The sequence below is a fragment of the Nerophis lumbriciformis genome, linkage group LG20 (assembly GCF_033978685.3).
Source record: "Nerophis lumbriciformis linkage group LG20, RoL_Nlum_v2.1, whole genome shotgun sequence".
NCBI classification, from domain to species: Eukaryota; Metazoa; Chordata; class Actinopteri; order Syngnathiformes; family Syngnathidae; genus Nerophis; species Nerophis lumbriciformis.
In genome coordinates, this window is record NC_084567.2 from 2,282,501 (window position 1) to 2,295,000 (window position 12,500).

General features: G+C 39.6%; 1 protein-coding gene across 1 annotated transcript in view; it reads right to left on the reverse strand.

Annotated features, from left to right (window-relative positions):
- rnft2 (ring finger protein, transmembrane 2) overlaps positions 1-12,500 on the reverse strand; it is a 46,288-nt gene that overhangs the window by 8,436 nt on the left and 25,352 nt on the right. Inside the window, exon 7 of the mRNA XM_061980073.2 lies at positions 11,682-11,831. Coding sequence (XP_061836057.2) covers positions 11,682-11,831 — 150 coding nt within the window. The remainder of the gene's footprint in view (positions 1-11,681; positions 11,832-12,500) is intronic.

Here is a 12,500-nt window from a genome sequence, read left to right on the forward strand (position 1 = left end):
TCAAGTCCGAGTCAAGTCCCGAGTCAAGACAGGCAAGCCCCGAGTCAAGTCCAAAGTCAAGACTGGAAAGTCTCAAGTCAAGTCCTAAGTCCTGCATTTTGAGTTTCGAGTCCTTTCAAGTCCTTTTAACCACAGACTAATATATTAACACAGATTGTGTATGCTTTTCAAACGCTGTATTTATTTATTAAAACAAGTGCATTTTAAATTGCAGGAAAGAAAATTGTGCTGACATTGCACTTTATAATAGCACTATTAACCAGTCATTTTAAACATTAACTCATTCCTTTACAGAACAAACACATTGAAAAATAAAGTGCAAATGTACTTATTTGTACAAAAGTGTTAACATTGACAAAACATGACATATACGTGAACATAACAAAAAAGTTGTACTTTTTATATGTCAGGGCCCTATGCTGCATTGCATTTGCAAAAGACCAAATTAGCCAAGAGTCTGTCAGTCATTTGTGCACGATGGGGGCGTAGTATGATGCCACCATGGCTGAAAACTCGCTCCACTGGAGCACTGGAGGCAGGCACTGCCAAGACTCTCATGGCCACTTGGAACAGTGAAGGAAGAGTCTTCATGTTCAATGCCCAGAACAAAAGGGGGGAGAGGTTTTTTGGGTTAGTGCACTACTTGTAAGTGTATCTTGTGTTTTTTATGTTGATTTAATAAAAAAATAAAATAAAAAAATAAAAAATTATTTCTTGTGCGGCCCGATACCAATCGATCCACGGACCAGTACCGGGCCGCGGCCCGGTGGTTGGGGACCACTGAGGTAAACAACCAACAGTATGTCAGAAAGCTAGCTAAAACGGTACACATATTCATAATATAGTATACATTTTAACTGACCTTTATTTGACTATTTTTGTCTTTTTTTAGGTGGCTAAAATACGCGGTGCTGCTGACCGCCGTCTAACGTTACGTGTGATATATTGACTAACGTAACCCTGCTTAAAAAAAAATCACTGAACAAAAAGTATGAATAAGGTAGTGAACTGCAACAGATTCCCGTGTTTGCAATAACGTTATAACGTTAGCAGTGAGTTTACAGCCTCACTGATTTAACTACACAGCAAATAAAAGTCACGTTACTTAGCCAATAAACGTTATCTTACATTCAAAACTTACCCTTCTTTGTGCAACTTCAAATGCCGGACGAAGTTGGAAGTTGTTGCCTCTCCATCAGTAATTTTGGAACCGCATGTGTTGCATACTGCAAACCGTTTTGTGTTGACCACCTCGTAATTTTTATACCCAAACAAAATTATTTTAGGTATCATTTTTTGTTCACTGGCGTGTGGTTTGGACATGTCTTCTTCGTTGGTTGTCCTGCAATTTGATTGGATGAATGCTGTGTGATGAAAACAAAGTAGATCTAATTTGATTGGCTGTTGTACTGAGAGCACACCAGCTGACACACGCAACGCTGATAGACAAGTACACAATGAAAAATACGGAGCGCTCCCGAATAACTTTTTCATCTTTGGGTTTTGGGGAAAGTAGCAAGTCATGTCAAGTCATGTCAATTCAAAAGGCTCAAGTCCAAGTGAAGTCACAAGTCATTGATGTTAAAGTCGAAGTCGAGTTGCAAGTCTTTTTACATTTTGTCAAGTCGAGTCTAAAGTCATCAAATTCATGACTCCAGTCTGACTCGAGTCCAAGTCATGTGACTCGAGTCCACACCTCTGGAGCCCACCATCCCCCCACACAGGCATGGCCGTGCACGAGTGCTGCCGACACTGGGGAGTTGCGGTGCATTGAGGGAAAGTTGACTCCTTTTCAGTACCATACATTTCGGACTATAAGCCACTACTTTTTTCCCTACCCTTTGAACCCTGTGGTTTATAAAGCGGCGCATTTTGATGTATTTTTCTTCGCTGACTGTAATAATGCAACATGGATGTTGTGGGGCTGTCTTGGTTGACAAGACTCTGCAACATCGCGTGGACATCGGGGGCGGTACCTCTGGATTGGCAGACCGGGGTGGTGGTTCCTCTCTTTAAGAAGGGGAACCGGAGGGTGTGTTCCAACTATCGTGGGATCACACTCCTCAGCCTTCCCGGTAAGGTCTATTCAGGTGTACTGGAGAGGAGGCTACGCCGGATAGTCCAACCTCGGATTCAGGAGGAACAGTGTGGTTTTCGTCCTGGTCGTGGAACTGTGGACCAGCTCTATACTCTCGGCAGGGTCCTTGAGGGTGCATGGGAGTTTGCCCAACCAGTCCACATGTGCTTTGTGGACTTGGAGAAGGCATTCGACCGTGTACCCCGGGAAGTCCTGTGGGGAGTGCTCAGAGAGTATGGGGTAACGGACTGTCTTATTGTGGCAGTTCGCTCCCTGTATGATCAGTGCCAGAGCTTGGTCCGCATTGCCGGCAGTAAGTCGGACACGTTTCCAGTGAGGGTTGGACTCCGCCAAGGCTGCCCTTTGTCACCGATTCTGTTCATAACTTTTATGGACAGAATTTCTAGACGCAGTCAGGGCGTTGAGAGGATCTGGTTTGGTGGCTGCAGGATTAGGTCTCTGCTTTTTGCAGATGATGTGGTCCTGATGGCTTCCTCTGGCCAAGATCTTCAGCTCTCGCTGGATCGGTTCGCAGCCGAGTGTGAAGCGACTGGGATGGGAATCAGCACCTCCAAGTCCGAGTCCATGGTTCTCTCCCGGAAAAGGGTGGAGTGCCATCTCCGGGTTGGGGAGGAGATCTTGCCCCAAGTGGAGGAGTTCAAGTACCTCGGAGTCTTGTTCACGAGTGGGGGAAGAGTGGATCGTGAGATCGACAGGCGGATCGGTGCGGCGTCTTCAGTAATGCGGACGCTGTATCGATCCGTTGTGGTGAAGAAGGAGCTGAGCCGGAAGGCAAAGCTCTCGATTTACCGGTCGATCTACGTTCCCATCCTCACCTATGGTCATGAGCTTTGGGTCATGACCGAAAGGACAAGATCACGGGTACAAGCGGCCGAAATGAGTTTCCTCCGCCGAGTGGCGGGTCTCTCCCTTAGAGATAGGGTGAGAAGCTCTGCCATCCGGGGGGAGCTCAAAGTAAAGCCGCTGCTCCTCCACATGGAGAGGAGCCAGATGAGGTGGTTCGGGCATCTGGTCAGGATGCCACCCGAACGCCTCCCTAGGAAGGTGTTTCGGGCACGTCCGACCGGTAGGAGGCCACGGGGAAGACCCAGGACACGCTGGGAAAACTATGTCTCCCGGCTGGCCTGGGAACGCCTCGGGATCCCCCGGGAGGAGCTGGACGAAGTGGCTGGGGAGAGGGAAGTCTGGGCTTCCCTGCTTAAGCTGCTGCCCCCGCGACCCGACCTCTGATAAGCGGAAGAAGATGGATGGATGGATGGAGTTTAAAAACAAACAAGCAAAGACACTGAATAGGTGTGTTATTGTTGGTGCCATGGCGCCATCTTTTGGACGAGTCCGCTGACTGCAAGTGCTGCATTGCCCTTCTGTTTAGCCTCTGAAGCAGGCCTGGGCAATTATTTTGACTCGGGGGCCACATTTAGAGAAAAGAATGTCTGGGGGGGCCGGTATATGTTAGGCCAGGGGTCGGCAAGCCAAAATGTTGAAAGAGCCATATTGGACTAAAAATACAAAAACAAATCTGTCTGGAGCCGCAAAAAATGAAAAGCCATATTACATACAGATAGTGTGTCATGACATATAAATTGAATTAAGATGACTTAAAGGAAACTAAATGAGCTCAAATATAGCTACAAATGAGGCATAATGATGCAATATGTACATTAGAGATGCGCGGATAGGCAATTTATTTCATCCGCAACCGCGTCAGAAAGTCGTCAACCATCCGCCATCCACCCGATGTAACGTTTGATCAGAACTGCACCCGCCCGCCATCCGCCCGCACCCGCCCGAAGTTTTATTTACAGAGGCAATAATTGAGCATGGACTTCCAATCGCACCGGCTGATCACATGGGACAGTTAAATGTTTGTAATGCAACCTTTAAAAATCATTACGCGGTGATCGCGGTCCCAAAAATAAACTTTTCTTGCATGATAATGTCCAGAAAAATTCACTTTATATTACTATAGAGTCCTTTTAACGAATGAGTTTGATGGTTTATCACAAACCTTAAATGAAAGAAGTCCTTTGTTCTCCTGCACCGCATGCGCTTTGGCCTTGCTTCGTGTTTGGTGCGCAATCCTGTCGGCTGTATTTCACAGCACGACATACTGTTAAAAGTGTTTATACTATTTATGCTTTCAAGTCCAAGTTGAAGAAATCTTGTTAAATGTTGACAGCATAACTACCAAAATACAGAAGTATGTCCTTAATATTTTTGCAGTGCTATTTCTGTTGAAAAGTTCAAATGATTACATTAGAGATGTGATGTGCCACTTTTCAAGTGTCTGATGGCTTCAATTAATTTTCATTCATTTTTCATATTTTGAATTCTTTTGAAAGGCTTACAAAAAAACTACATTTGAATTGTAATTCCATGCTATTGACAGGACTATTAATTTTAATGAAGTTAGCTTACCATGTTTACAGTATGATAATTGTGATAGAAATGTGAATTTTAGGCACAGAATATTTTTTACAATTGAACAAGGCAGTAGATTATACAAGCTTGGACAGAAAGTTAATAATGACACCAATTTTTTTTTTTATGGAATTGTTTAGTACTGTTTTACCATTTGTTTACTGTAAAAAGTGTTTGTACTTTCAATTAACAAATTGAAGTCTTGTGAAAGGTTGACAGGATAACTGGCATTAACTGTCAAAATAATTTCAAACTATTGAAGTTAGCTTACTGAATAAACATGTCAATCAACCCATATGATTTTTGCTGTAATATTTTTGTTTTGAAAAGTCACTGTGACTGATAGAAAAGTGATGGTTTTAGCAACATTTTAACCTGTCTGAATGCTAATAATCATTTTGCGTCGAGGGGCGAAGCCCTGAACCCTCCACCAGGACTTTGTCCTGGACCTACCGGGGCCTGCGGCCCTTGGACCCTGGCTACTAGGTTTTTCTGATTTCAAAAGTTGGCAGGTATGGTGAGGTTATAAAGTTTTTGCCTGTTAAAGAAAGGAGACTGATCCAATGCAGTACAGACTTTCACGTGCCACGCTGTCACGACCCAGACGCACACCAGTGCGCAATCATATGGGAGCCGCGCGGAGCACACCTCCAAGCGCATCTCGCTGCCGGCGACGGCCAGGTATGGGCCCACGCTCCAGCGCCATCCATTTTCAGGGCTAGTTGATTCGGCAGGTGGGTTGTTACACACTCCTTAGCGGGTTCCGACTTCCATGGCCACCGTCCTGCTCTCTATATCAACCAGGGTGAGCCCCACCCCTTTCGTGAGCGCACTGCGCGCGGAGTGACCCCTGTTACGCGCCCCCGGCAACAGGGGTGGCGGGCAGGTAAGCTGCGCGGGCGGAGCGCGCGGAGTGACCCATCTTACGAGCCCCCGGCCACGGGGGTGGCGGGCAGGTAAGCTGCTTACCTGCTGCGCGTGACGCCGGCCGCGGCGAAGGCGGACGAGGCGGGGTGTCGGTGCGGTGGGCGCGGTGGTGACCCTGGACGTGCGTCGGGCCCTTCTCGCGGATCGCCTCAGCTACGGCTCCCGGTGGGGCCCTCTCGGGGGAAGGGGCCTCGGTCCCGGACCCCGGCGAGGCGTCCCTTCTCCGCTCCGTAAAAGTGTCCATCTCTTTTCTTTTTTTTTCTTCTGTTGTGGCATATGCTGCAGGTGCCTGCTCGTTTTTCGTATGTGGGTAACAACATTTAACTATGTATATATATTTACCAATTGGTTTAACTGCCACCCGCAAAAAAAAAATAAAAAAAATATCTAATTAATCCGCCCGACCCGACCCGCGCGCGGATAAAATCTTATTTTTTTTAATTTCATCCGCCCGATCCGCGGATAATCCGCGGACTCCGCGGTTGTGCCCGCAAACCGCGCATCTCTAATGTACATATAGCTAGCCTAAATAGCATGTTAGCAACGATTAGCTTGCAGTGACCAAATATGTCCGATTAGCACTCCACACAAGTCAATAACATCAACAAAACTCACCTTTGTGCATTCATGCACAACGTTAAAAGTTTGGTGGACAAAATGAGACAGAAAAAGAAGTGGCATAAAACACGTCCTAGAAAGTCGGAGAAAGTTGTACATGTAAACAAACTAAGGTGAGTTCATGGACCGCCAAAATTAGTAGGACATAACGGCGCTCGCCAAATACTGGAATCAGTGAAGCATGTTTAATATAAACAGTGTGCTTTATAACAATTAGGGAGGTTTGTGTCATGTTTGTCCTCCTACAGAAACCATATTAAAACAAAAAATATATTTTTTTCCCCCTCATCTTTTTCCATTTTTCATACATTTTTGAAAAAGTTCCAGAAAGCCACTAGGGCGGCGCTAAAGAGCCGCGGGTTGCCGACCCCTGTGTTAGGATAATTGTATCTAAGTTATCACAAAAACTTTGTGTTGAAATGAGTTCCCAGCGAGCAGACAAAAGCTGTCTTTGAACCTACCAAGAAGAAGGCTTGTAAAAGTCCACTGTGTAGGATGGGAAGCGACATGAAGGTGTTTCTGTTTCTTTCATGTATTGTAATCAACAGAAAAATGTTGTCGTGACCCAAGAACTACAAAGCAAATAGGAAGCAGGGCCTGACTCCCTTCAGGCACTGCTTTTATGAACTCTTGCACAAACCTTTTTTGGAACTCTTTTACGACCTCTTTTTTGAACTCTTTTACGAAACTTTTTTTAACTCTTTTACGACCTCTTTTTTGAACTGTTTTACGAACCTCTTTTTTGAACTCTTTTACAAACCTCTTTTTTGAACTCTTTTACGACATCTTTTTTGAACCGACCTTTTCTTTTGAACTGTTTTACGAACCTCTTTTTTGAACTCTTTTACAAACCTCTTTTTTGAACTCTTTTACGAAACTTTTTTTTAAACTCTTTTACGACCTCTTTTTTGAACTCTTTTACAAACCTCTTTTCTGAACTCTTTTACGAACCTTTTTTTTTAACTCTTTTACAAACCTCTTTTTTGAACTCTTTTACGAAACTTTTTTTTAAAACTCTTTTACGACCTCTTTTTTGAACTCTTTTATGAACCTCTTTTTTGAACTCTTTTACGAAACTTTTTTTTAACTCTTTTACGACCTCTTTTTTGAACTGTTTTACGAACCTCTTTTTTGAACTCTTTTACAAACCTCTTTTTTGAACTCTTTTATGAACCTCTTTTTTGAACTCTTTTACGACCTCTTTTTTGAACCGACCTTTTCTTTTGAACTGTTTTACGAACCTCTTTTTTGAACTCTTTTACAAACCTCTTTTACGAAACTTTTTTTTTAAACTCTTTTACGACCTCTTTTTTTAACTCTTTTACAAACCTCTTTTTTGAACTCTTTTACGAAACTTTTTTTTTAAACTCTTTTACGACCTCTTTTTTGAACTCTTTTATGAACCTCTTTTTTGAACTCTTTTACGACCTCTTTTTTGAACCGACCTTTTCTTTTGAACTGTTTTACGAACCTCTTTTTTGAACTCTTTTATGAACCTCTTTTTTAACTCTTTTACGACCTCTTTTTTGAACCGACCTTTTCTTTTGAACTGTTTTACGAACCTCTTTTTTGAACTCTTTTACAAACCTCTTTTTTGAACTCTTTTACGAAACTTTTTTTTTAAACTCTTTTACGACCTCTTTTTTGAACTCTTTTATGAACCTCTTTTTTGAACTCTTTTACGACCTCTTTTTTGAACCGACCTTTTCTTTTGAACTGTTTCACGAACCTCTTTTTTGAACTCTTTTACAAACCTCTTTTTTGAACTCTTTTACGAAACTTTTTTTTAAAACTCTTTTACGACCTCTTTTTTGAACTCTTTTACAAACTTCTTTTTTGAACTCTTTTACGAAACTTTTTTTTAACTCTTTTACGACCTCTTTTTTGAACTGTTTTACGAACCTCTTTTTTGAACTCTTTTACAAACCTCTTTTTTGAACTCTTTTACAAAATTTTTTTTTTAACTCTTTTACGACCTCTTTTTTGAACTCTTTTATGAACCTCTTTTTTGAACTCTTTTACGACCTCTTTTTTGAACCGACCTTTTCTTTTGAACTGTTTTACGAACCTCTTTTTTGAACTCTTTTACAAACCTCTTTTACGAAACTTTTTTTTTAAACTCTTTTACGACCTCTTTTTTTAACTCTTTTACAAACCTCTTTTTTGAACTCTTTTACGAAACTTTTTTTTTAAACTCTTTTACGACCTCTTTTTTGAACTCTTTTATGAACCTCTTTTTTGAACTCTTTTACGACCTCTTTTTTGAACCGACCTTTTCTTTTGAACTGTTTTACGAACCTCTTTTTTGAACTCTTTTACAAACCTCTTTTTTGAACTCTTTTACGAAACTTTTTTTTTAAAACTCTTTTACGACCTCTTTTTTGAACTCTTTTATGAACCTCTTTTTTTTAACTCTTTTATGACCTCTTTTTTGAACCGACCTTTTCTTTTGAACTGTTTTACGAACCTCTTTTTTGAACTCTTTTACAAACCTCTTTTTTGAACTCTTTTACGAAACTTTTTTTTTTAAACTCTTTTACGACCTCTTTTTTGAACTCTTTTATTAACCTCTTTTTTGAACTCTTTTACGACCTCTTTTTTGAACCGACCTTTTCTTTTGAACTGTTTTACGAACCTCTTTTTTGAACTCTTTTACAAACCTCTTTTTTGAACTCTTTTACGAAACTTTTTTTTTAAACTCTTTTACGACCTCTTTTTTGAACTCTTTTACAAACCTCTTTTTTGAACTCTTTTACGAACCTCTTTTTTGAACTCTTTTACAAACCTCTTTTTTGAACTCTTTTACGAAACTTTTTTTTTAAACTCTTTTACGACCTCTTTTTTGAACTCTTTTATGAACCTCTTTTTTGAACTCTTTTACGACCTCTTTTTTGAACCGACCTTTTCTTTTGAACTGTTTTACGAACCTCTTTTTTGAACTCTTTTACAAACCTCTTTTTTGAACTCTTTTACGAAACTTTTTTTTTAAACTCTTTTACGACCTCTTTTTTGAACTCTTTTATGAACCTCTTTTTTGAACTCTTTTACGACCTCTTTTTTGAACCGACCTTTTCTTTTGAACTGTTTTACGAACCTCTTTTTTGAACTCTTTTACAAACCTCTTTTTTGAACTCTTTTACGAAACTTTTTTTTTAAACTCTTTTACGACCTCTTTTTTGAACTCTTTTACAAACCTCTTTTTTGAACTCTTTTACGAACCTCTTTTTTGAACTCTTTTACAAACCTCTTTTTTGAACTCTTTTACGAAACTTTTTTTTTAAACTCTTTTACGACCTCTTTTTTGAACTCTTTTATGAACCTCTTTTTTGAACTCTTTTACGACCTCTTTTTTGAACCGACCTTTTCTTTTGAACTGTTTTACGAACCTCTTTTTTGAACTCTTTTATGAACCTCTTTTTTGAACTCTTTTACGAAACTTTTTTTTAAAACTCTTTTACGACCTCTTTTTTTAACTCTTTTATGAACCTCTTTTTTGAACTCTTTTACGACCTCTTTTTTGAACCGACCTTTTCTTTTGAACTGTTTTACGAACCTCTTTTTTGAACTCTTTTACAAACCTCTTTTACGAAACTTTTTTTTTAAACTCTTTTACGACCTCTTTTTTTAACTCTTTTACAAACCTCTTTTTTGAACTCTTTTACGAAACTTTTTTTTTAAACTCTTTTACGACCTCTTTTTTGAACTCTTTTATGAACCTCTTTTTTGAACTCTTTTACGACCTCTTTTTTGAACCGACCTTTTCTTTTGAACTGTTTTACGAACCTCTTTTTTGAACTCTTTTACAAACCTCTTTTTTGAACTCTTTTACGAAACTTTTTTTTTAAAACTCTTTTACGACCTCTTTTTTGAACTCTTTTATGAACCTCTTTTTTTTAACTCTTTTATGACCTCTTTTTTGAACCGACCTTTTCTTTTGAACTGTTTTACGAACCTCTTTTTTGAACTCTTTTACAAACCTCTTTTTTGAACTCTTTTACGAAACTTTTTTTTTTAAACTCTTTTACGACCTCTTTTTTGAACTCTTTTATTAACCTCTTTTTTGAACTCTTTTACGACCTCTTTTTTGAACCGACCTTTTCTTTTGAACTGTTTTACGAACCTCTTTTTTGAACTCTTTTACAAACCTCTTTTTTGAACTCTTTTACGAAACTTTTTTTTTAAACTCTTTTACGACCTCTTTTTTGAACTCTTTTACAAACCTCTTTTTTGAACTCTTTTACGAACCTCTTTTTTGAACTCTTTTACAAACCTCTTTTTTGAACTCTTTTACGAAACTTTTTTTTTAAACTCTTTTACGACCTCTTTTTTGAACTCTTTTATGAACCTCTTTTTTGAACTCTTTTACGACCTCTTTTTTGAACCGACCTTTTCTTTTGAACTGTTTTACGAACCTCTTTTTTGAACTCTTTTACAAACCTCTTTTTTGAACTCTTTTACGAAACTTTTTTTTTAAACTCTTTTACGACCTCTTTTTTGAACTCTTTTATGAACCTCTTTTTTGAACTCTTTTACGACCTCTTTTTTGAACCGACCTTTTCTTTTGAACTGTTTTACGAACCTCTTTTTTGAACTCTTTTACAAACCTCTTTTTTGAACTCTTTTACGAAACTTTTTTTTTAAACTCTTTTACGACCTCTTTTTTGAACTCTTTTACAAACCTCTTTTTTGAACTCTTTTACGAACCTCTTTTTTGAACTCTTTTACAAACCTCTTTTTTGAACTCTTTTACGAAACTTTTTTTTTAAACTCTTTTACGACCTCTTTTTTGAACTCTTTTATGAACCTCTTTTTTGAACTCTTTTACGACCTCTTTTTTGAACCGACCTTTTCTTTTGAACTGTTTTACGAACCTCTTTTTTGAACTCTTTTATGAACCTCTTTTTTGAACTCTTTTACGAAACTTTTTTTTAAAACTCTTTTACGACCTCTTTTTTGAACTCTTTTATGAACCTCTTTTTTGAACTCTTTTACGACCTCTTTTTTGAACCGACCTTTTCTTTTGAACTGTTTTACGAACCTCTTTTTTGAACTCTTTTACAAACCTCTTTTTTGAACTCTTTTACGAAACTTTTTTTTAAACGTTGTGAAAAAGCATGTTGTTTCAACGTTGTGTTTGTGTTGTAGAATATTGGTTGGAAAATGACCAAATTTCAATGGTCAAATTAACGTCACAACCTGACATTGAATAATTGTCGTCAAAAATCTTGTTGTTTTAACTTTAGGTTTATGTTGTAAAATATATGTAAAATGACCAAAATTCAATGTTAAATCAAGGTCAGAACCCAAAATTGATTTAACGTCGTCAAAAAGCATGTTGTTTCAACATTGTATTTGAGTTGTTCAACATCAGGACCTAACTCAACCAGTTGTCAACGTTGTTTTCACGTCTTGTGCCTGCTGGGTAAAATTCCACCCAAACATGAAATAAAGTCAAATACAAAGAAGTAAATATCTACAATATGAATGTGAGTGGATGGACAGGACTGACTAAAAAAATAAATTAATTAATACATTTTAGATTTTTTTGAAACTATTAAGTATCGTTATTAATTGGCAAATATATCTTTTTTCAATAGTAGCCAAATAAGGTGTGCACCTTGCAGAGGCTGTAGATGATGATGAGCGTGGCCCCCAGGAAGTAGCTGCTGGAGGGGTCTTCTCCCATGATGTACTTGTACCACAGCTGGACTGGCACCAGCGCCCGAAACAGCTGACTCAGCTCCTCCATCAGCAGGTAGAACTTGCCCTGGGAAACAGCAGAGTTCAACAACATCTCATCTATGATGGGTTTTTTTTTTAACTTGACATCCTCTCTCTGGAAATCAACTTTGAAGACCGGAGAAAATGTGCTTCAGGCCGCTCTTTCTAGCACGCATTTAAAAGCTTTAAAGCGGCCGGCCCACAGCACAAACGTGGCTGCCGTCCAGGCTGGCGAAGGAAATACGCCGGCGGCGCTCTCCACCTGCTCCGCGCTAACACCACGGGGGGGGGAGGGGGGACGGACTTGTTGGCGGGTCTAACGACTTCCTGACAGAGATGGATGGCTGTGGGCGAAGAGGCAAGGAAGACTTTCTAATTCATCTTCCTTATTGTCCCCGCAGCCTCCTGTCCCACCGTGGCCATCATCACGCCCACGCCAAAGTCTCACATTTCAGCTTTGGACGGCGGCCAAGGAGTTGTCGTGTTTCTGCTTTTTTCACCCTTCATTGCCGACACTCCTTTGTCCACACAAAAATAGCTGCGATAACCGATTTTAAAAGATATTTTCTACATTTAAAACTCTACCTTGTGGTCTACATAACATGTAACTTCAATGAGTTACCGGCGACCAGACAAAAGCTGTCTTTGATCTTACCAATCAAAAGGCTTGTAAGACTCCACTGTGTAGGATGGGAAGCGACATGAAGGTGGGGGT